Source organism: Cupressus sempervirens, chromosome 8 (assembly GCF_028749045.1).
Source record: "Cupressus sempervirens isolate cs-2001-9-10 chromosome 8, ASM2874904v1, whole genome shotgun sequence".
Classification (NCBI taxonomy): Eukaryota; Viridiplantae; Streptophyta; class Pinopsida; order Cupressales; family Cupressaceae; genus Cupressus; species Cupressus sempervirens.
Window position 1 is genome coordinate 350,466,533 of NC_143125.1, and position 26,659 is coordinate 350,493,191.

The 26,659-nt window shown below is 37.1% G+C and overlaps 1 protein-coding gene across 7 annotated transcripts in view; it reads left to right on the forward strand.

Annotated features, from left to right (window-relative positions):
• The window catches only part of GMI1 (gamma-irradiation and mitomycin c induced 1), a 393,394-nt gene that overhangs the window by 318,277 nt on the left and 48,458 nt on the right, over nt 1–26,659 (forward strand). For all 7 annotated transcript variants that reach the window (XM_089797668.1, XM_089797669.1, XM_089797671.1 and 4 more), the window contains exon 30: nt 12,264–12,330. In XM_089797668.1, coding sequence (XP_089653794.1) covers nt 12,264–12,330 — 67 coding nt within the window. The remainder of the gene's footprint in view (nt 1–12,263; nt 12,331–26,659) is intronic.

Consider the following 26,659-nt stretch of genomic DNA (forward strand, 5'->3'; position numbering starts at 1 on the left):
CAGCATTTTAGAGGAGGTCGTCGGACATGAAATTTACTCCTTTATGGACGGGTTCTCCGGATACAATTAGATCTCTATAACGGAGGAGGACAAATTGAAGACCACGTTTGTTGTCGAAGATGGGGTATATGCATACAATTGGATGCCATTCGGTTTGTGCAACGCGCAGACAACCTTCCAGCGGATTAGATTGCACATCTTTGACAAGATGTCCGTGGGAAACTTCAAAGCTTTCCTCGACGATTGGTTTGTATTCAGTTCAGAAGACAGACATTTGGCAGCACTCGGAGAATGTATGGAAAGATGTCGCAAGGCGTAGCTAGCATTGAACCCTAAAAAGTGTAGTTTCATGGTTCTGCAAGGAAGACTGCTCAGACACATCGTCTATAAGGAAGGATTGACGACCAACCCAGACAAAGTGAGTGTCATCTTGGAAATGCAGCCATCTACTAATGTGATGGAGGTAAAGTCTTTCCTCAGGCATATAGGCTATTATAGAAGGTTTATCAAAATTTTTGCCAAGGTGTCATACTCGTTGGATAGGTTAACTTGTAAAGGAGAATAATTTAGATGGGACAAAGAGCAGGATGAGGCATTTGAAGGGCTGAAGGTACTACTGGCTACGACACCCATCTTGGCGTATCCGGATTGGAATAAGGAGTTTGATGTTCATGTTGACGCCTCCAACTATGTGATCGGAGCAACCCTGGCACAGACAGGTAGCCACGGGTTGGATCACCCGATATACTTTGCCAGCCGTATGTTATCAAAAGCGGAGGAGAACTACAGTACGACTAAACAGGAAGCATTGGGAATGGTCTATGCCGTACAGAAATTCTATCATTACTTGCTAGCCACACCCTTTGTCTTCTATGTGGATCATCAGGCCCTGTTGTACAGGATCAATAAACCTGTCATTCAAGGAAGGATCAGTAGATGGCTACTTTTGTTGTAGGAGTTTACCTTCAAAATCATTGTCTGGCTAGGAAAGAAACATGTCAGTGCTGACCACTTGTCGAGGATCACAACAGGGGAACCGGCAGATGGTGTGAATGATGACTTTCCTGACGCACAATTGTTCTAGATCGTAGTACTACCAGAATGGTACAGGAGCATTAGAGAATACCTGTCAAGTTTCAACACGAGAGTCTCTCGGCGAAATGTTAGCAAATGAAAGACACAAGTTGATAATTAGGAGCCGTAACTTCTATTTTATCAACGGATTGCTCTAGAAGATGGGCCAGATCATATTCTCCGACAGTGTGTGTTAGAGGAAGAAATACCGCGGGTGTTAAAAGAAGCACATGAAGGTCCAACGGGAGGACATATGGGACCTGACACCACTACGCGGAAGATATTGTTTGCAGGACTTTGGTGGCCAACAGTGTACAACGACGCGCGGGAATGGGTTGTCGGGTGTGACACTTGCCAATGGGTCGGGAAGCCGCTGAAGAGAGACTTCATGCCACTTAACCCCTCTCAAGCATAGGAACTCTTTGAACGGTGGGGATTGGATTTTATTGGACCCCTGAAGGTGAGTAGGACTAGACGGTGCCAGTACATTGTTGTCGCAACAAAGTACCTAACCAAATGGGTGGAAGCACGTGCATTACCAGATAACTCGACAATAAGCATAGCAAAGTTTATTTATGAGCAGATCATTACCAGGTATGGAATTCCATTACAATTAACAAGTGATAGGGGTGGACATTTTGTTAATCATGTCATCCGAATGCTCACCATTGAATTCAAGATTTGTCATTCATTGTCGAGTTCGTACTACCCGCTAGCAAACAGACAGGCCGAGGCTACAAATAAAATTTTGTTATCAATTATTTACAAATCTTGAGCGGTTGAAGGAGAAGATTAGAACAACCTACCCTCCGCTCTTTGGGCTTATCGCATAGTGTACAAGGTGATGACAGGGCACACGCTATTCCAATTAGTGTTCGGACAAGAGGTAGTGGTATCGGCAGAATTCATGATTCTGAGCCTGCGAATAGCACTAGAAAATAAGCTAGGTGAAATGGAAAGCTTAAGGGAGCGGCTGCATAAATTGAATAAGCTCGAGGAGAAGCGATTACTGGTGCAGTGGGTGACAGAGGTGACCCAGAACAAACATAAGGCGTGGCATGACAAGCATCTAAAACTCAATAGGTTTCAGCCGGGGCAGTTGGTACTGAAGTATGACAGGCGGAATGAGATTAAACCAGGAAAGTTTAAGGTTAGATGGGTTGGAACATACCAGATCCGAGAAGTCGGCAACAATGGAGCAATAAAACTGTGGACCTTGGACGGGCAAGAGGTACCTTACCCAGTAAATGGGTCAAAATTGAAGATATATCATGCTAGAAATATACCTCCGGCATCACATAATAGTGAAGGCTAAATTCCCTTGTCGTCGCAGGTTGGCAAATTCGGGGCGAAAAGCGAAGTTGTAATCTTTCTGAGTCGTAGTTGAGGTGTATCTTTTTTCGAAGTTTGAGCTGTATTTTGGTTAAAAACAAATAAAAGTAAAAAAAATAAAAAAATCCTACCTTTGTAGTCTTAGCTTTGAGATAGAATTAAAGATGGAGTAGTATTTAAAAGGGGGTTAAAAGGTTGCATTTCTGATATGAATTGTGTATGTATTTTTAATATCAATATTCAACACCACAAGTCCATGCAACGTTTAGCCGCGGATAGGGCCCCGCTGGCTGTCCGCAAGTAAGGTATTCAGCGGATATCTCTCCACGGGAAAGCTTATGTTTCTGTGGGTAGAGATAAGCCCCACGGGTGATTGTCTTCAATGGGAAGGCCTTTGTCTTCCGCGGATTGACTTACTCTTCCTTCTCCGCGGGTGTGTACATTTCCACAAATGCCCTCCATTCTCCACGGATAGTTTTGATTGCCGCGAGTGTTTTTCTCCTTTCCGCGAGTGTTTCCTGTCCCGTGTGTGGCTTGGTGTTATTTTCTCTGCTACAGATTACCATTTCTTTCAAGCAGTGTTATTGTTTTTCTCCACAGTTAGTGTTGTTGTGAAGTTTTCAGCGGGAAGGCTTATATCTTCTACGGTTATTTTTCTCTCCCTTGCGCGGATGCTTCTATGTCCTCTGCACGACTTGGTGCTGCCTCTCTACCGCGGATCACCAATTCTCTCAAATAGCATGACTTGTTCCCTATGGGCGCGTGGAGTTTCAACAGCAGCCTCCTTTTCCCTCCACGTTGCGTATGTGTCTTCCTTGGTGGTATTCCTTCCTCCCCACGGGCGTTGGTTCCTTCTCCCATCATGGGACTTCTTCTCTGATGTCTTTTATCTTGTAGTTGAAGTGTTAAGGTAAATTATTCTTCTGTAGATTGCTATGAAGCCTACTCTCCATTCTTGTAGCCGCGACTTCCTGCCAATTCATCTTCTGCGGAGTTTGTTAGTTTGACGGGTTGTGGCGCTAGAATACGAAAAGCTTAATATCACTCCCTTCTTGTAAAATCACCGGAAAAAGAAGCAAGCAGTCGGGACATATAATTTGGAGGCATATTGCCCACCGAAACAACCTTGCATTATAAAGGCAAGAAAGAAACAGTTGCGATGGAATCAGTCGGCAAATGGAAGTGGAAGAGCCAACTAAAGACAAGCATGGAGAAAAATGCAAGGGTTTTAGCCTCTGGAATTCGAGTTGCAGGGCCAGCCGCTTCCAGCAAGAAACAGAAAGTCAAGGAGGAACAAGCTCATCTCACCGTCCAGTTTGAGGGTCTCAATGGCAGCGAATGGTGGTAGGAAACCTCGGATGCCGACCTCGTTAAGCAAATTTTGGTACGGGCATAGGTGCATTGGCCATCCATCTTCTAGTTTTTTCTATCCGACTATTTGAATCAGTTTTGAGGAACATGATAGAAGCATATAATTGCCACAACCAAACAAGCACATTTTTGTATAAAAAGCATCGGATGATAGTTTCTTTTAAGCCTAGGGATTTCACGAGGGTTTTTGGCATTCTTGGTCCTGGAGGTAAGAGAGTGGAAATCAAGAATCACAAGCTCTCTTAGGAATCGAAGGAACACTGGATCTGATTAGTGGGCCGCGATCTTACACCTGACGAGATGGAGTCAATTATCAAGGGGTCAAAATGCAGAGGACTTTGGCGGGATCTCATTCGGGAAGGCCATTGGAGGTGTATTATGGACGTTATCAAGAGCAAACTAACAAGGGCAACTTAGGCTTCAGATATAGCATTGTCGCAGATTGTATTCATGAATGGCATCATGAACGACACAGTGTATGATTGGGCTACAGTTTTGGCTGATAGGATGGAGGAGTTCGTGACACTTTAGCACCGCACATTCTTTATGCCACATCATGCGATTGGCTTATTTCTGGAAGTAGCCGTTAATAAGATAACCATGGATGATTTTGAGGCGCTACCTCGGGGGAAGTTGGCATAGGGAGAGCCTCCGATATTTTATTGGAGACATTTGGACACGGGTGGGACAGTAGCGGGACAGAAGAAGGTATTTCGGGGATTGCAGGTGGCTCACGGGGATACTAATAGCTGACGGGAGGAGACTTCAAAGAGCAGCGGGGTGGAGTACGAGGAAGAGAGTACTTCTGTAGAGGTTGGCAGTGAACTAGCAGATAGTAAGCCCACATTTTTCACCCCGCCACAGTTGTCAACTTCGGTGCACTTGTTCGCTACCATGTCACACATTCCTCCTTTTGGTCAGCGTCATGCACCAGTTGTGATGAACTTGCTGATAGTAGATGTCCCCTGGACAGTAGCAGAGGGTGTCCCACCGACGACAGTTGTTGTTACACTAGCGGCCACTCTAGGTGCTACTTTCTCCACGGTCATAGTGGATGTTGTTCCAGTTGCATTAGTGGAGCCAGTCTCGTAGGAGGTAGAGTTGCCAGCGTCGGACCTTGAACCTTAGGTTCGCTTGGATGTGATTGACTGTGATGTAGTCGTCACCGTTTCCTCTTCCTTGTTAGCAGCCGCCGAGCCAGTAAAGACAACCTGACCAGCACAGCAGGGGAAGAGCATGGAGCCCGCACAGTTAGAGTAGCCGGAGGTGATGGATAGAGCTAGTACCTTCTTGAGACAGCAGTTTTGACTCATCCTTGCTGAGGTTGGTCGGTCCATCCAATCCCCCAGGCACCTAGGAGTATCAAACACAGTACCAGAGCCTTAGGAGGTGGGGGTGTCATAGGCCGAGGTTGCGCCGAGAGCAGAGGAGGCCGCACCAAATGTGGGCATGGTCCCTGCAGATGAGGAAGAGAGTAGTGATATCGAGTGGACGATGGAGGGTTTTGCAAAGGAGGATTATGGGTCGGATGAGGATAGGTGTAGGGACTACCTCAGGGCTATGAAGGTTGCGCTCAAGAAGGAACACAATGTGGCATTGTAGGCTATGAATCGGCGAAGGGAGTGGCATTTGGTTCGAGCTTACATCAGGGGGATTTGTTTGCAGCGGTTATGCTCATGTTTTGAGGAGAGGGGTTGGCCAACACTTGAGACATCGGAGGTGTTGGCAGATTGGGCTAGTGAACCAGAGTTGGGGCCGCGAACCACTCCGCTGGAGAAGTTGGCACATGAGATTGTGGGACTGTATAAGGAGGATTATTATGCTTATAGGCACGCGGAGGTAGACAGGGCAGCAGACAGGATTATAGCAGAGAGATCTATGGCAATTGAGAGGGAGGCTAGGGAGAAGTTAGCAGTGGACTTGGCCAGCCAGTAGGCAGCATGGGCAGTTGAGCGGGCAGCACTATTGAGGGATAGGGAGGCTGCCGTGTCAGATAAGGAAGCAGCTGAACGGGAATTACAGTTGGCAAAGACATAGACTATGGATGCAGCGCTTCTTCTGAAGGAGGCCGTAGAGGTTAACACACGGATTTAGAAGGATTTGACCATTTGGATAGAGCAGGTCTATGAGTTGCATCATCAGCAGCATTCTTCAGGGGCACCACCTTCTCTCTAGTATTTTTTGTTGTATATAGGTTGTCTCCTATTTTGTTTGTCGTTAGGAGATGACTTTTCTTTTTGGGGGGGCTGATGATGTTGTCGGCAGATTTTGTATTCTGTAGCCGACTAGGTTATGCCGTCAGAGATTGTGTATTTGGTAGTCAACGGGTAGATTAGGATTATTTTGTAGCCAATGGACCCCTCCGGGAAGGTTCAGCGGAAGGTATTTATACCCCTTCTGGGATCATTGTAAATCACCTTATCTTATCTTATGCTTTGGATGTAATCTGTTGGCATATGCGAATAAAGGAGTACTGTCGCTACTGTTCCTGTTCAATTATCTGTGTGCATCAACCCGTTTACTCTATGCGGTAAACACATTGAAGCAATATTAGTTGTAATTTCCTCTATTAAAATCAAGGGCTTGGGCCTCTTACCAATCAAAAAATAAATAAACAAATAAAATTATGCCTAAAACTGTTCAAAATGAGAAATGAATGGGCAAAAAAGGAGAAATTTGGTTGGGGCAAGCTCATTGATAAATGACAATCACTTTGGAGACTTGAAAGTGTTTGAAATCTACTTGGGGAATGCAAAAATGAAGTGGCAAAGGATAAATATTACCCATGGGTCCTTTTTAAATATTACCCAACATGTGTAAATTTCATATTGTGAAGCTTACATGTATTGTACATAGGTAAAGGCTGATGAATGAATTGTCATTGATGTCAGAATAGATTCATGAAAAGACAATGTATATGCTTGAAGAAGTTTGTAAAGACAGAGATCACTATTCCATGATGAATACATCTGCAATAATACTTCTGAGAACTTTGTGTTCATGTAGATAGATGCAACACTATAAGAAGTAATTGTCAATATTAAGAATTGACGACAATCTGAATATTTGGAATCAATTAAAAGCATGAGATATGAACAAGATGAAATTATAGTAAGACAATAACAGTAATACGAAGGAGATTAAATAGCAAGCAAACTGCCATCTGAGAGTGCGGATGAGAGTCATTTGAAAATGTTCTGAAAACAGACATCAACAATACAACAGTTATTCCTCACCAGACAATCAATAAATATGTAATCTACAGCAGATAGAATAACGGTAACAAATCATCTAAAAGACAGTATACAGCAGATAGATCAAGTGTTGAATAAATTAATAGAACAAAATCTCCAAGAGAAAATACACACATCAGTAAAGAAACAAACTTAGACAAAGACAACAGTAATCCACACGGTCAAAGGATGGATTTATTACGTAACAGTGAAAAATAGAAATAAAAAATATGTATGTGTGGAAGTGATTCAGTGCTCAAGTCTATATCTCGTGGAATCAAAACTGATGTGTATTGCAACAACTAAAAAAAGAACAAGCATTCAAGCAATGAGCATAAGGAGAATAGTTCCGGCAGTCAAATGATAAGTAGTAATAAATGAAAACCCCATGGTTGCACTAAATGTCTAAATAGACAACCACCGTAGATTATAGCAGCACAAAGTATGCAGTGTTCAAAGAATTTGATAACAGTGAAGATCAATTTCAAATGCAAGTGACAAGACATTTAGAATATTTAAATCCCGATAGAAGACACAATGGCATAGAAGGAATATAGAAGGAACCATGTTTGAAGTCTCTACAGAAAATATAAAACATGATTATGGCAGATGTCATCCCTCTCAAGTTTGAAAGATTGCCATACGATAGAAAAAGACAAAGTGTTCTTTGAAAAATCTGACGGTAGCCTTAACATTATTCAGTCTCAACGTTGGAGTCTACGGCAAAATAAAATAAAATTATCAGATAGCATAAAACAAAGTGATTAGTGTGTAGATAGCAAGGAGCGATGCTTGAAATTGATGGGTGATGCTGAAAGCCATGAACTACGTCAGATTATGCACAAAGCGAATAGGGCCCATGATGATTTCATGTTATCAAATTGTTATGTGGATATCAAATACAAACAAAGAGTAATTTACAATGATTTCCTTACTGACTTGTGGGAAAACTATTAACTCAAATATTAGCACAATGGAATACAAGGAGATTTCATTTCATAATCAACTTGTACACTAATGTTTGAAGTAACATACCATAATTAATAAGAGTGTGATTAATTATGATTATATTTTTAGAAGTCATAAGATATGCCTTTTCATCTTAAAAGTCACGTCTCTTTATACTAAAGGTATAAACTTAGATAAATTATTTGAGGTTAAGTCAAGTAAGTAGCTTGAGCAGATTGGGTAGGAGAATAGCGGAAATAAAGAAAATATTTTCAGATATTATAATCTGAAATATATCTCTAATCAGAATTTTAAGAGCAGTGTGAGGAGATGTAATGACCCTTATTGAGAGTTATTCGTTAATGTACTGCTATTACTTTTATTTGTATCCTTTTGACTATCTTTTCCCTCATTCTCTTCCTGCTGTCCCTTGGTATCTTTGGTATGTACTATGTGATATGTATGCTGTTTCCATAGCTGTGTATTTATCCTCCGCGCTGGTATTCCCTACTGGTAGCAAACCATATCCTTCCCTTATTCTGTCCTTTCCTTATCATGTGCTGAGGATAGTTATTGTTTCTGTGCTGGCTCCTTTTGTGTGTTTTACATTACAATTTATGAATTGTAACAAATACCTGGGGATTTTGGTTTATCTTCCATGGATGGTAAAATCTGAACATTAAACTTAACTCTCAAATATTAATCCCTCATTTTCCACGTAAGGCTGGTACTGATTTATAAAAAAATTTAATGTCGTTAACTATTCATTATCCAAGTCTCCCCTCCTCAGCAGGGATGTTTCTTTCCCTGTCTGATTCATATAAGTCACCATCAAATGTATTGTATTATGCTTTGATTGCATTCTAATGATTGGTCCTTACTTCCTCAGTTTACCCCTTTGGATATACTACTCCCTCTTTTTTTAATTTTGTCAATTCATATGCTTTCTTATATCATATACTGAGGATGAGGAGTCATGTGTAAAAGTCACGACTCTATCCATTTGTAACTTTTATATACAATGTTAATTATTTTATAAATTAATTAATTATTATTATTATTAAATAATTAAATTAATATATTAGTAGTTAATTATTATTTGTGAATCGTCTCATATTACATTAGAATTTAAACCTATTCATGTTATTTCTGAAGGTACAATTATTTACAAATATACTTTAAATATGATTAGTGTCAATTATTAATATTATATTTATATTAATAATATTAGCAATATCATTATTCTTCACACTATTGCGTAGTATATTCTCTTTCTATAATTTCAACTATGGAATATAATTACTCACTCTATTATCTTATTTATTGATAATACTAGATTATAATAATTTATTCTTTTATCATCATATTAATCATATTTAAAACCACATGATTATATCAATCAATATGCTATCAATTTTCTATTTAATTTATATTATTATTTTATTCGCACTATTATATAAATCTTATAAATATGGGAACATGACCTTTTTCAATATAATAATTATATAATAATAATATAATTATTTATTTATATTAATATCACAAAATATTTATATTATAATATATATTAATTTAATAATATATCAACTATATTATTATAATACTTTATTAATATAGTACATTGCTATATTATATTAGATTATTATTATTATAACGCGATATGATATTATTATATAATTAGGATGTAATATTACCTTATAAAAAATATTATTATTTTAATATCATTATTAATATTACTTTATATAAAACATTTATTTATTATTTAAACTATATACTAATATGGGGACATCATAGGAGAGCAAGAATATATATCTATTGAAGAAAGATTGACTGACTTCAAGGCAGAAGAAATCACATAGTTTCCATCATCAGTTGTAGAACCAATAAAGATGGGTGGAATATAAAATTTCATATCAGAAGTGGGAGTAGGTGCTTTCAGTGGGTTGGAGTGTGCAAACTGTAGGAGTTGTAGCTTCCAACAAGTAGGTGCTCAGATAACAAGGTTGGAGCCTACATAGATATTGTAAGAAGATTCAAAGTTATATTAAAGTGTTTAAATTTTCATGGTTTTCTCCCGCATTGGGTTTCCACATAAATCTTTGTGTTATTGTGTTCATATGTATAATTGTTTATTCCAGCATTTAAAGTTATATGAGTGTTTTAAAATTGGCAAAATCATTAATATACTGATTGCGCCCCCGCCCCCCCCTTCCCACCTTCTCAGTATATTTGTGTGCTCTTCAAAGACATTGCAAATAATTTGTAAGGATATTTAAAATAAAATTTCAACTTGTGTTGTTTGCAGGTATAGCTTGTTCAAATAACGAAAAATACTATATTCCTTTGACTTCCATGACATGTGATCTTCTGGTGAGCCTATAGTCTGCTTGGTAGAATAATTTTTGTAGACTAAAGTAATAGTGGATCTACAGTGCAACATGGAACTGCACTTTTTCATGGAGCTCACGTAGCTCTCACTCATCATAGTTAGATTTCCTTTTCTATTATTTGATGCTAATGGTGAGGAGGTCAAAGATTTGGCTAACTACTCCATTTCAGAATGAAAGCGTGAGAATAAAGATGATCGATTGTAACATTGTGAATTTTAATTATAATTACTAAAGGTCTAAGAAACATGATGCTTCAAGTTCTGTGTCTTGGATATGTAGATCTCTTCTTATGCATACAGATCTAAATACTGCTTGGTGTTATGTCCCTGATTGGGGACACATTAGAGAATTACAAGTGCAACATATAAAATAATTAAAAGCGACTTTGGAATCAAATTAAAAAGTATCTTCTAATTAAAAAGGGGAAAAGGTGACAAAGGAGAAATAAGACAAAAGACAAAATGGGAATCTAAGGAGTTATTCATGAGCATTAAAAGAGGAAGTCTCATTCATTTTGAGGATGCTTACATTTTGGAGTGGTTTCAGATTTCTCTTCGAGAAAATCGGATGCTTTGGTTCTCAGTTTCCAGAACCTGAGGACAGAAACCTATAGGGTCTTCTCGCCGCATAGGATGTCAACCCAGTTCAGCATTGGTGGTTGATTCACATCAGAGTCCACATTGAGTTATAGGTTCTTTTATGTGTTTCCAATTTGACTGTAATACTGTTTTTAAGGTTGGATTTTATGCATGTTGTTGTATTGCTGATTATAATACAACAATTCCAAAGTTGTATTAGAGCAGATTATTTTTATGAGCATTCTAGTTCATTGTTGGTTTGTTCTTCAGGTTTGAGTTGCAAAAGATGTATGTTATTTTCTGAAAACTTTATGTGAGCAAATTTGGGGATAATATCTATTAGGGATATTACACTGGGACACCTCTAATTATGATAGAAAGTTTGTCATAATAAGCAAAAGTGTTGTTCTCTACATGTTTGGTAGAGAGTGGCTCCTCAACATTGCTTGTCTCAAATGTTTGAACCAATTTCTACACGAATTTGCCATGTTTGTGTGCTAATAGCCTAATACAACACCTTGGTGACACATTTTTTTCTATTTTTCAATGTTTTTTACAAAGGCACGAATCAACTTCAACTGGCACACCACATCACAATGAAAACTGCTTATGAAAATTCATAGGACCCACTTCAACCCAAAACACAAGAAAATGGTAGGACACTCTCTTTGGCCAATTCAAGACTACTAGATCCCTAAGATACACTTACACTAATTTGTCCCAAGCTTAATATAAATTGAAAATTGTCTTTAGCATATTCAAGGTGTAAGTAATACTTGAGACATGACTTAGGTCTTTCTTATAGAAGCATATACCCTTCAAGAATTTCTCCAATATTCATGTAATGTACTGTTGCTTATGTTAAAAATGCCTCAAAGGAGCACACATGATAGCATAGTATTTGATAATAATGAGGAGTTTATAATTATATCTAATGTTGACATAAATTGATTTAGATTAATGCTTATTCATGAAAGTTCTAAGATGCTAAAGTAGATATGGATGGAATTAGTAATTGTCATATTTTATATTATATTAAATATAGATGGTGTTGACTATTTTGTTGTTGTATCATATTGTTGTTTGCTTAATCTTAAAAAGATTTTCTAGGATGGATTTCGCATTGTTTACAAAACATAAAATTTCCAATTTGTTTGATTTTTGTGCTTTTAAATTTTTTATTTTTCAGCACAAGTTTTTAGGTTGAACTCTTCGTATGGTTCTTTACTTGAAACAAAGTTTTCAAGTTCAGATTTTTAGAAAATATAAATTGGAGTTGTTTTCAGTTTAGCTTTTCAATAAATTATTGTATGAATGAGATGTGTTTTCTTGTGTAGGTTGATGATCAAGGTCATATAAATTTTGGAGGGCTACTTAAAGTTGTCGGGAGTTATGGTTCAAGAGGTATTTTGATAGTTTGATTTAGATTTTTATTGCTTTGGTGGGCTGAGGCTGGGTTTGCATTCCTTTTGTTAATGTAAGGTAACCATTTTTTTTTTGATAACTTTGGAGTTGGTTACTTATTAAAGAAATAAGGTATTTGATTATTCATAAGGTTACATTGGGATGCTGCCTTAAATAATTCCTCTGTATTGCATGCTGCCCAATGGTTCCTTGAACTATAGTGTGGTGAGGCACTATCTCACAAAAGTGCAGACATTTGGCTTTTTTATTCCTTAGGATAGTATAAAGTTTTACTGTTTAATAGAAAAAAGATCCTAGGGGCCTTACAATCCATTCCATTATTTGAAATTCATAATTATCAAAATAATCTCACTTTGCATTTTGTACACTTGACTGAATGAACTTTGAACCTGAAAACATCAATCAATCTGATTTATTATGTTAATCTTTAAACTTGAGATTTGTTGTCCTGTAAAGTTGTAATTTATGAATACTTGAATTTACACACTCATTGCCAAATCCCCTTGAAATGCATCTCGCCATCACTTGATGTAAAGAACACAACTGATCATGCAAGCTCTGGTACCTTTGTAAGAGTCCTCCTGCTCACACTGTAATAATGCTGTAGAATATTATGATTTTTGAAAGTTTTTGCTTCTTTTTTTGTTGTTTTGAATATATATGGTAGTTTTGAATTTTCAGAATATAGGAGTACTTAAACAAATAACATGTAAATGAAACAACTAAGATTGCCAGCATCAATTTATGAATTGTATGTATAGCTTTTTCAGTTATTACAGTAATAATTCAAGGGAAACAACTAACAACAAGAACGTGTGAATGTTAGATGGGGCAATTAGTTGCAGCAGAACAGAATGAAGATCAACTCCTGATTATAGTCAATTTCAGTTCCTTGATAGATCGCAGCCAGTATTAGGATGTATGCTGCCTTCAGAATACCAAACACTGTCCTGAAGAAAGTGATTGCAGCTTATTACAATGGTTCAACAGCTGTTAGAAACCCACACTACTCAATAACAGTGAATGTAGCTCTCATATAAGCCTTTCAATGGCGTTTATTTCCCATGTATAGGCTGTTGGGGATCACACCCAATCAGATCACTCGAACAGTGAGCAAAACACTGCCTCAAAAGAGATAATGGCAGTCCCAATTTTGTCCTTCAGCGGTTAAGAAATACAACAGTAAACCAGTACTGTTGGACGCTGAGGAATTTATCAGATATCTTCTCTAATCCTCAACTTCAGCAGTAAATTTAACCCTCTTCCCTTGGACGCCAACATTTCAGACTTCTCAGTAATCAAATTTTTATACAACAGCAACAGTTTGATAGTCAATCAAAATCATAAATGCAACAGAATTCACTGTCTCCCTTACCAGCTCAAAGTGCCATCAGCAGATGGAGGAATCAGTCCTCTCAAGAATCCAACACCAAAACCCACAACAGTTCACAAAATGAATAAATTGCATAAGGCAAAGAGAGATGAATAAATCAAAGCTAGAGGCTTGCTTTTATAACAATTCAAGCCAAAATTTTCTTCAACACACCAATGGATAGTACTTTGGCATATTTGGTTGCATATTTGAATTTGTAATAATATAAAATGATAATCATTTACTCCAAAAGTTTAATTAAGTACTTGGCATAGGCTTCCATGAATTAATTAAATAAATGGCCCCTTCCAATGATGAGTCATCCCTCAACTTAAGTGAAATTGTAAAGTTCAATTATAACTTTATAATAAGTCATTTAATGCGTTAATAATAATTTTTCCACTAAAATAATAATAACTCCCAGAATACCCATCCTTTAAATATGTTGTCTGAAACAAGAGGCACATCTATTATTTCCCACCAAATGCACTTTCCTAAAAATAGAAAGGGTCCCTCTCAATCATCACCAAACTTGTCACAAATAGTAGGTGCATGAAACTAAGCCCAAACAAAGTCCAATCCAAGTCAAATGAAGACCGAACAAGAATATTCTGAATTCTGAAGAAGACTAGGCCCTCTCTCTGTCAAAAATAATTAACCTATGAGGATCACAATAATAGGCTAATCCCTCAAACTTAGATGCTAGCAAAAATGGAGACATTACACTTTCTATCCCACACCATTACTATCTAGAAAATATTGTTGAACGTAATTTGTAGTTGTTACATTTTTTTAAATAGGGATGGAGTATTAAGAGCAAGGGTCTTTTTCATATACATTATTATATTGCTTGAAGTTTAAATCGTTAGATACAAATTATAAAGCCATGTATAGCCATATATCGAGATTCGTCAAAGTTTCTATTTTGTGTGGTGAGAGATCCAAATACTTTGCCCTTTTTTGTTTAGAGTTTTGATTCACTAGACACTAACATTATTGATATTTATAGATTAGATTGTGTGTTTGATCGTTTGACATTATTGCTTGGTTGCCTCATTTCATGTACTCATTAAACTCTTGTAGTTAACAACTTTGCTGTAAGGATATCATCACTAAAGCATCTAGAGAGAATATATGTAGTCCATCCTTCTCACCCTAGGGCCTATCCTTCAGCCTTGGATTTCTTCTCAATTGCTTAGAGCAAATAGTAAGTTGTTTGCCTTTTTGGTTGTGGTGGCTCTTTTCTTGTTGTTTCTCTTATCTTGGACGTCAATTGGCATCCTGTTGTGGGCTTTTCTTTTGCCTTGTTTTGGCATTCCCTTGGGCCCTCTTTGTGGTCATGTATTGGACATTAATAAATTTATCTTATCTATCTTATCCTTGTCACTTAGACCTCTCCCCTTGAGTTTCTCCAAGCCATCCTTTCTTTTTGTGTAGAACTTATCCTACATGTAGTGGATGATATCTTTTATCATCTTCACTATTGTTGATTGAATTCATGTTAGCGGTACCACAAATTGAGGTTCCACAATTTCAGGGATCTCCCTTTTAGGACACTTTGTCCAAGCTGTCCCACCTAGGCTTTGATTGGGCCTCTATTGAGCATGTCCAGACTTTGCTACTCTAATGCATCATCAAATGTCATCGATTCACCCCCCACAACACTATTTTGACTGAGTTCGGGGCTCATCCCTTCAGGTTGGTTACCATTTTTGATCTAGTTTGGTATTTTCATTATCTTCATGGCTTTGTGGATTCCAAGATTGATTGGCATATATACTCATACTTGGCTAACTATTCCTCTGTCGCAGTTGCGGACTTCGATCCCACCACTAGAGCTTTTTGTTGGTATGTGCAGTCTACTTCCTTGTTGAGCTCAATTAGGATTAATATTGATCGTCTCCCCCACATTCAGTTTTCGTTTCATTATCCTGTGCACCTCCTCCCTTTGCGGCAAGATTTGAATGGACATGTTAGATTTGACATTTACAGACAGTACATCACTACAGCGTAGAGTAACCCTACTGGGAGGTTACATCCGAAGATGACCTTTTATGCTTAGCACTTCCGTGATATTCGGGATGGTATTATTGTGCACCCTAGCTACTTGTCTCAGTGTTGGTACCATGCCTGATGTATCTCTCTTAGGTGCTTCAGAGTTGGCTCCCATAGGCTTCGGATCCAGACTGATCATCATGTTGATAGAGAGGACCAAATATGTCATCTGTGTACCCTAGTCGTGGCTAAGATAGAGACCCATTTCATTTTTCAGTGCCTTGCCTAATACAAGATCAAATGGAAATTCTACTGCTTGTTCAAAGATTGGAGATGCCTCATGCCTTTCTTTAGCTACATGGATTAGAGGTGTTTGGTGCTATATTGTCGGAATACTATGTAGTTCCACAACCACACTCTAGAACTCTTATATCCCCAGAGAGAGGGCCCAGTTTAGCTCATTGCCATTTTCTTCTCTCCCTCGTCTTCGGTGTGGGGGGCGAAGCGGTCGTTTTGCACCTAAACTGTAATAACTCTAGATCAATGAAGCCCCGCAATGGATTTACTCATCGGTGTCACCTCTCCAACAACTCTAGCTGGGGGCTTGAGGTCCTTACTCACCCTAGACTACACCCTTTGATGCTAGACTTCTTTCAGCCAATGAAGGACCCTTAGTCCTTGCCTCTTTGTTGGCTCCTTATTTCTTTTATTTTCTGTTTCCAGTTTCCCAGACACCAGTTGGTGCTCTTGTAGCCTGGTTTTTCTTTTTTTGTACACTCTCAATTCCATAGACCCTTGGGTGGTCTTTTATTGGACATTAATAAATTTATCTTATCTCACTAGTTGTGGGTTGAGATTGATAGTCATGTTCTTTGGTTAGAATAGTCTCATCATCTTTCCTCCCTTGAGGAGGTAGTGATTGAGGAACACTTGATTTTTTGTGTATACCATGTTCTATTGAGATCTAGGGGGATATATTATACACCATGTTCCAGGAGTCTTAGAGAGCACTAATCTGTTTATAAATGAGTTATGATAGTGGCGAGGAGTACAATGGGCCAAGAGGAGTATAGTGGTTCTTTTAAAATGTAGATTCAACTTTTTGGGAACATTGTACAAATCTTTGGAGATTTCCAACATCCTTGGAGGCATAATGATAATGAATTTTTTACTTTTCGTACATATATATTGAAGACCAAAAAGACTCTTGAGAAATAAATAAATTACCATCTTGGCCAATTTCCTTATGAATTAGGTTTGTATTGTGATCGCTGTATCAAATCCCATCCCATTTGTGATGGTCATTTCTTTTTTGGGACTTTGTGCTGCATGGATCATCAAAAGGGTACGAATTCCAATACCTGAACCTTATAAATATTTATTTTAATGCATAATTGCCCTCTTTATATTGCAAAAAACTGAACAATATTAAATATTCGATCAATTGTTCTTCCTATGCATGCCCAATTAACACATGGAAGCATCATTATTATTTATCAAATTTCAATTTTAAACAAAAGGGGACATGACAAGTACTCCCGCCTAAAATTCCTTGTCCTTAAGCAATTGTAAACATATAGCTCTAAGCTACTGTTGCCAATATGGTCTGCGATGATAAATCATATGCAAACCTTAACCTTGTCCCTGAGATGTTGCATCTTACTTACCGTCATCTTGACAAGTCCCTGGAAAGTGTGCTTGTGGTGTGTAATAGTTAGATAACTATATTCCATTTGCAACAACTAATTCTGTAATATTTATTGGTTTGCGGCATGCTTTGTGTCCTCCTTAATCATTAACTTCCCCTTTCCATATGTATATGAAATATCCAGCTCTGTTCTAGATATTATTTGAAAGGTTTTGTCTTTTCTGATTATTTTGTATTTTTGTAATATTATCTTCTGCGTTTTTTTTCATATATTTGAATTAATGTAGGAATATAACAAGGAACAACTTCTGAATGCTTAGTATTAAATAACTTAACTAACAGAGATGTATCAGCTATTAAATGCTAGCCAATATGCATCAGCATATGATAAGAACAAATCTGATATCATTCATTTAATAGGAGCAATCAACATGTCATAATTCTGGAAATCTATAATAACCTTGGTTTCTCCCAATTTCTAGGGTTGCCTAGCAACCTACATCCAAACACCCAAGTGGAGGTTGGTAGGTTGTTGATGAATAGGATTATTGGCAATTTCTGATCAAACTCTGTGTTCTAATTTGGTTGTAGAAATTTGATGCGAACCTTCCTAGAAACCTATACCACTCCTTGGGACAATTACCATTCAAGCAAGAATGGTTCAGCCTGCCTAGATATGGTGTCCCCAGTAAGATCCAACAATAAACTCTACAAGTCTTCTGATAAATCCAATCTGAACCCTGCTATGAAATGCTTGACAAAAATTTGTCAAATAAACTCTTAAATGTATCAATTGATGCAACAACGAAACCCTTGAATGGGGCCTTAAACTGAGTATTGTATGTCATATCCCGCTATCTAAAACCCTAATTACGTGATCTCCTATCTAAAATAGTATTCAAGAATAATAAATCATTAACAATAAGATTGAAAAAAGTAAAAATAGTAATTTTTAAAATAAACATTAATATATAATGAATAATTGACAATACAAAATAAAATAATTATAATATAAATGGACATTAATAAAATAAATAATGGTGAACTATAGTATAATAATATTTATCAAGTTACATGCAAGAGCCTACAATACAACGGTAAATTGTGAGCCTCTTATCTCAAAGGTCTTGGTTCGAGTCTACTCGAGCTTAACTAATAATAATAACTAATCACAATAAATAATGGCTTCGGCCTATTACGGATCAATTTTTTTTTTATCAAGTTACATTGTACTAGTGCAAGTCTATTCCCACCCATGTTACGTGTGGACAAGCAAAGATTCAATCGGTGCAATGGTGCGTGCAAAGGTCCCTACAAAGCTAGCGAATAGTAGCCTCGCCGCACTATAATAATTTGTTTATGTAGGCACCCCTACCCCTACCCCTACTATGGAAAAGGGAAGAGAAGGTTAACCCGTAATCTAAATGGGCGTGATGTGGCAATGGTGGGGCTAGGTGTGGGCCCCCTTTTAGATTTTTTGTTTGGGCTCAAGTTCATGCACAGTCACTTTCTTTTTGCTTGGCACTCAACTATTTATATGAAAATAATTTATTGTTGAGGATAAGGGACACAACTAGATAGACTTATGCAGTGTATTAACAATTAAGCATTAGGACCTTATGGAGTGGCTGTTTACATTGACCAAATAGAGTATATGTTGGCACATGAGCAAGCCTTCTTTCGAATAGTGACCTGAATATATAACAAATTTTAATAATACATATAGTGATTATATCTGATAGTAATATCAATTTACACGATGATGAGGAGAGGTACGACAAACACTTATCATAATTGCAGTCAAAATTGAATGGAGGGGGGATGGTGGAGCTTAAAACAATATCTTCATGGGAGTAATATATTGACATCGAATAAATATATTAATATCTATCAACACTACAATTACTTGGTCAACGGTGATAGAAGGTTATCCAATCACCATTGTGATCTCTCATGCAGTCAATGTTGGATTTTTTGCTTCAGCACGAAGCAGTAATTAGTGTTAATAAACTAATATTATAGACAGGAAACATTCGAACCAAGAGGCAATACTCTTCACCTAGGTATATTTCTACAACACAAGCGATACTCCACCTAGATTTTCAGCTCATACTGCTGTCAAGGAGATGATGTTATAAAATTATCAATGTGTTTATAATATGCAAATTTAAGTTGTTAAGAAGCTTTAGATTAATAAAGTAGCGGTTGTGATAGGAAGTTATTTAGAAAGAAGACATGCATAAAGGAAAAGACACAAGCTATGATCAAACTCGTGCATTGAAATGGACACACCAAACGACATAAGAACATTAATACTTGGTCTTTGGAATAAAGGAAGGGAAATTCGTCATTTAGTCTTTTATATCTATTTTGCATAATCAAGTAGAGGGCATGTACTAGACAATAGGAGATCAAGTGTGTGTGTGTGTACATAGAAAACCTAGAGATAAGGATTGAGTCAATATACTTAGATCAACAAACTTATCAATATAAGTTCACAACTTAAGCATCTATCTATTAAGTTTATATTACTCTTATCCTATTCAAATTGATAATTTCACATCAATAATTATATGCACACTACAATTATTATTGCACTTACATTAAATTTGACTCCTAGAAAATCTTTAATACTTTTTTCAAGAGAAAATTCATATATATTGGTATGTGTACCTAACGGGAGTGAGCTCAAGGAAATCATCATTTTATAAATATGCAATCATTGTTGGGCAATCTAATTTTATATAGTGTCAATATAATACCATTGCATTAATTAATCCTTTCATTAAAAGAATATAGTCACCATACAAATTACACACATTATTATTATTTGTAGAATTAAACACAAAGAGGCTCTTGCAATTTTAGGAAAAATTAGACAAATCCAAAAAAATTGAATAAGGGGACATTACATTCTTGGGTGATCTTCTGCACCTACAAATACCATTCTCCTTGGAAGTTTTTAGTTCCCAAAAAGCCAATCTTCAACAACTTGCAAATCCCTTTCTTGTTTGTCTCTTCCAAATGTATTTTTCTTGAATGATCTTGAAATAAGCATCCTGGATTGCCTTTAATCCTCTTACATAGGGGTCAAGTTCTTTGGTCCTAGGTTCACCATGAGACTTGCCCTTCAGACAAGGAGTATGGCTATTTGGCTCTTCTCAAGAGACATTGTTTTTCCCCTTCAAGACATCATTAGGTGCAAGAAGTCCATTCCTCATAGTATCATTCTTGTAGAGTTTAGGGCAGGCCCTTTAGCATTGAGGCCATCTTCTATTTGATTTGGTACTTACATTGCCTTCGTGGTTTGGTTGACTTTGTTGAGGGGAGACACAAATACCCCTACCTTGCATTCAGATTCTTAGATTCAATTGTTTGCATCTCTTCATGATGTGCACATCGGTGGTTTTAAGAGGCATGTTAGGAACTCTCTCACCTTGTCAAGAGATTTAAACTTGAGAACCTACTAGATTCAACAAGGTGAATAATCTTGGAAGAGCACTTCTCAATTGCTTGTATAGATCCAATTAACTCAACATCTACTTCTGAGTAAAGGAATTCAACTATCAACTTGATTGCATACACCAATCATGATCATCACACTTGCAACTACAACATTTTGTTATATAAATACACATTTCAATAGGGGCTATTGCCCTAACCATAACATTTTTAACTTGAAATTCACCTTAGTCCTACAAAAATGTTTTACCAAACCCTAATTTGACCTTAATCAAGTCCATGCCATCACCAATTTGAACTGCAGACCAATTCAACATAGAACATATGGTCTTTTGTACTTTTCCAATATACTTGCATGACTTCAATATATTCGATTACAATGACCAATGTATGACTAATTCAACATAACCCATTAATTCCACATCATCAATCAATTTTAAATCGTGAAAGATCTATTAGAGTCGGCCCAAACACTACTAGTTCAGGATCAAATTTTAACCATTCTAAGTATTCTTGCATTTTCTCTTGAACATACTTGAATTGATTCAAAACATGTCTTATTGTAAACCAAATTATGTGCAATTGGAAAAATGCTCACATAAATGAGTATAGATCTTAAATCTTGAATTACAGCATTTGAATCGTCATAGATTTGATAGACCAATCAAATCATTCATTGTCTATCACAAACTATTTAACCCGGTAAAACTATCACACTTCAATCTATCATAACTTTCTCCATACTTTTGTGCAGTACATGAAATTGTACATACATCATCTTGAGACATCTCTGAGTCTTTGATATCAACCACACACTCCAATTCAGTACACAATACAACCACACACTGGGTTTCTACTCTGCATATACTAGAACGATCCTCCCGGGTAAACAGTTAATAGACAACCTTCAAGTTGCATGAATGACAACAAAATAATTGATTAATTGAACATTAATCATGCACTATATCATTTTTTGTAAAAAAAGTTGACTTAGTTATGCCGACAATCTCCCCTTTTGGCATTGATGGCAACACCAAGATCACCAAGATACAATTTTTGCAACATCAGCAATCATGCATCACGAGGTTGCTTCTTCTGAGCTGATTCATCCTCTCCTATTCAATTATTGTTGATTGTACTCCCTTTAGGCCTTCTTGTACTGGTCCTCCTTTAACAACAATGCCAATGGTGCCACTTAAACACAAGTCACCTACCCATAAATCTCGAACAAATTTCTGACCAACTACTCCCCCTAAGAAGTAGCCCCTATCACATCAACCTGCTGTAAGGTATGCAATGAATCCTCTCGATTCATGTAACAATAGGATCTTGCTTCTATTCAGGTAGGGGAATGACCCCAGATAATGGCTTTGTGAAGATATTTGCAACTTATTCCTTGTTCAAATAGTCCATCTTCAGCTCTTAAACCTGCACCTTCTCTCACAGAAAATGATATTTTATTGCAATGTGTTTATTCTTGGGGCACTGCACTAGATTCCTTGATATTTTTATTACATTGGTGTTATCACAAAAGATGGTCATTGGTTCTGATCTTCTCATCAATCCCTTCCAAGACTTGCTTTATCCATACAGCTTGTGAGCAATTACTGGAGGCTGCTACTTATTGTACCCTTGTTGTGCATTGTGAGTTCCAATTTTTCTTTTTACTGATCCATGACAAAGTTTCCCACCTAGGAAGATTGCACCACCACTTGTGCTTTTTCTATCATCCATGTTTCCTGCCCAGTCTACATCATTGAACACTTTTAGAGTAAACTCATCATCATGAGGATACCAAGACCGTAATCAATTGTTCCTTGTAGATATTTGAATATTATTTTTACTGCTATCATATGTGTCTAGAAGTATTTTTGTCAATGTCTCTTTATATAGAAGACTTGTACAAATTATGTATGTATATATATATAGAGAGAGAGAGAGAGGGAGAGAGAGGGAGAGAGAGAGAGAGAGAGCTATCAGCCTGTAATTTCAAACTTAAACTGTTCCAAGTTTTCTTGCATTTTCTCCTGAGCATACTTCAATTGATCCAAAAGATGTCTTCCCATGAATCAAATCATGCGCAATTGGAACAATGATTAAATAATTGAGTATAGAACATAAATACTGAATTACAACATTTGAATCATCATAGATTTGATGGACCTATCAAATCATTCATTGTCTATTACAAACTATTCAACCCAATAAAACTATTACACTTTAATCTATCATAGCTATTTTATTGCACTTTAATCTATCATAGCTATCTCCATACTTGCGTGGAGTACATGAAATTGTACTGGATTTTTACTCGGCAAATACTAGAACAATTCTCCCCAGTAAACACTTAATAGACAACCTTCAAGTTGACATGAATGACAACGCAATAATGATCAATTGACCATAAATCATGCACTATATCATTTTTGTAAAACAAGTTGCATTAATTATGCCAACAATCTCCCCCTTTGGTATTGATGGGAACACCGAGATCACCAAGATACAATCTTGGCAACATTGTCTATCATGCATCATCAGGTTGCTCCCCCCTAAGCTAATTCATTTTCTCACATTCTGCTAATGTTGATTGTAGTTCTCACCCTTTTGGTCTTCTCTGTACTTGTCCCCTTTGAAAACAATGTCAAATGTGTCATTCAAACATGTATCACCTATCTATAAATCTCCAACAAATTTCTGACCAATTACTACTGATGAGAAGTAGTCCCCATTACAGCAACCCACTATAAGATATGCAATGAATCCTTTGGATTGATGCAACAGTAGGATCTTGCTTCTATTCAGATAAGGGAATGACTTGGGTAATGGCTTTGTGAGGATATTTTCAACTTATTCCTTTGAGCTAACTTAGTCCATCTTCACTTCTTTCTCCAGCACCTTTTCTCACAGAAAATGATATTTTATTGCAATGTGCTTAATCTTGTGGTGCTATTTATAACAACTGATTTCCTCACTAATAACCCTTAACCGGTTATATCTTAAATAACATGTTTCCTCACTAATCAAATGTTTTCACTTCTTTCTCCAACACCTTTTCTCCCAGAAAATGATATTCTATTGCAATGTGCTTAGTCTTGTGGTGTTATTTATAACAACTGATTTCCTCACTAATAACCCTTAACCGGTTATATCTTAAATAACATCAGTTTCCTCACTAATTAAAAGTTTGGTATTTTGACAAACACTAGGCAATCAAATTTATTATCACTGCGAGTGCCAATTCCCACTGACTAAGATGAAAGTCCACAAATTATATACTTCCTCGTTGTGGTGTAAATATTTTGAATTTGAAAATCTTTAAAGGATAAGGAATGACAGTGTTGAATACTGATTAAATGCTAACTATGTTTAGAAATTAAGTCTTTATTGCACTTTTTAAAATATAAACCAAATAACAATTCTTAGTGAATTACATAGTCATTTGCATCAAACAATAAGCTTTGCAAACTAAAATTCAGAACCTGTATTTGTCATGAGTTTTACAAATGCAACTTGAACTGCAAACCTCTTCCAGATTGATTGCCAAGCCTCTAAATGGTTTCCTGTAGCAAAAACAAAGTCTCCCAATGTTATATGGAGGCTTCAAAAATGTTAGTGGGCGTCTGATTAGTTTTCACAAGCCTATGCAATTGATTGCTGATTGCTTAGCCTTCTAATTTGAATCGGAGGTCTCAATAAAGTGGATGCAGCCCCTCAGATTTCCATTGTCACCCCAGATATGTTTACAGGCTGTCAAACTCCAGTGCAACCTTTTATCAGAAACCTTCACTGATAATCGCACAACAGATAAAAGGAACACAGGCTCATAAGGTTTAATCACCAAACACAATCATTAATCGCAGGGTCCACAATAATTCCAAACGCTGCCTCAAGGCCAATTGACAACCACAAAAATATACTCAACAGTCTTCCACACCAGAATCACAGGTGTATTTTGTCCTTGATTTCAGAATCAATTCATCAAATCTAGCCGCCTTGGAATTGTAAAAATGCCCATCCTTTAAACTGATTGGATGCCAACTTCTACCAAATCTAAAATGCCATATTGAGGGACCTGGTATTAAGATAATTAAATTGATCGATCACCTTGAGTGTACAATTAAATTTCAATCATACCACAATGCCCAATGTCCAGACTCCAGATACCCGGGCATACAAAAATCTATGGGTGAATTATAACCCTTGCAGGTAGCAAGGGAAAAAACATGCTATAGCCAGACATTTGAACTCCATATTCTAATAAGAAATCTAATGCTTTGCAACCCCCACAATTGCAATGAAATATATCTTTTCCTTCAGCTAGTAACCCTAACAGTAACTCCCAGTGACAGACGATTACAGTAAGGGAGATTAAATAAATAGCCATAATATATTGAAATCACTATACCTCAGTTGTGATTCAAATGCACTTCTCAACTCAAACCTTTATACTTCGGCAAGGGCACAAAATACGTCAATCTCAAAAAATTCTCACAAAGACAAAAAAAAACTAGTCAATAGTTCGATGTCTCATCAAATGGGTTCATGTGTGCAACGCCCATTGGCATTTTCCCAAATGCAACTTCACCTAAGAAGCTTCACCAACACAACATCATTTTATAACATTATTATAATAAAGTGCTATTATAATAATGAATCTTTTAATAAATAATTAATAAATATAAGCTTGTGCAATAAATAGCCCCATCTGATGCAAGTGATGACCAATTGCCAGCACCATTATTTGCACTGCCAAATATGGCAATTGCTCGAATTAGACTTACTAAGAATAGTAAGTCTACCAGTGAGACCACCAAATCACTTTGACAGCTCACAAGGGTCACTGTAATGAACTAAGTCAATCATCTGCAAAAGCTCACCCAAAATGGGGACATTATATTCCTCCCTCCCCAAGAGTGCTTGTCCTCAAGTAATTGGGCATCACACTGAAACCTCCACTAGGATCTCATAAGAAGCATATGACATCCCTATCTTCACTGAACCAATTGTATGCTAGTAACATCATCAAAACCAATAACATGACATGCAACACAATACTTGACAATTGTGTTGATGATGTAGAAGTCAAGACATCACTAGAAGACAAGTCCATAGGAGTTCTCAACACTTTATTCTTCATTGTACCTATCCAATCATCCTACAAACAATCCAACTTAGGCACAAAGCACTGTACACCCAATGCAAATCCTGAATATGTGAGTCAAATACGAGACTATAAACACTCATGATAGTATAAACTCTACTACCACTATGACTATCCTCATTCTCATCCTCAGGCTGCTTTGATAACTCTCCCTCAACAATATTTGTATAAACCCACATGCCATGGCTCGTTGCTCCTTTCAGCGTCAATGCACAAGTATGACCTTTAGAGAAAGGCCCTTTGCAGCAATAGCAAAGTTGTCTCCTTCTTGGTTCATCTCTAGACATACCAACAAACTACCCCACTAACTTCCTATTGTCCTCAACCACTAGCGAGGACTCCTCATCTGCAGGTAGAGGAACAGAAGATTTCGAGGCAACCTTGCTTCAAGAGGCATGCTTTCCTCATCCCCTAGTGTAAAGAAGATGGGTCCAATGACTTTACCCATCCACAGAGTGGCACAACCAATACCTCCATAAACAACATCATACATCTGTGCTCTAATATATCGTAAACCATAACTTCTGAAACTCATTGATATATCACTCTAAACCACTAGACTAACTCAGCTGAGACAACTCCAGAAGTACACCTTGGGATCCTTCCTATCAAACCTCTTGATTAGACGATCCATGAACTCTTGATAGGAAGTGATCTGATCATGCCGCAA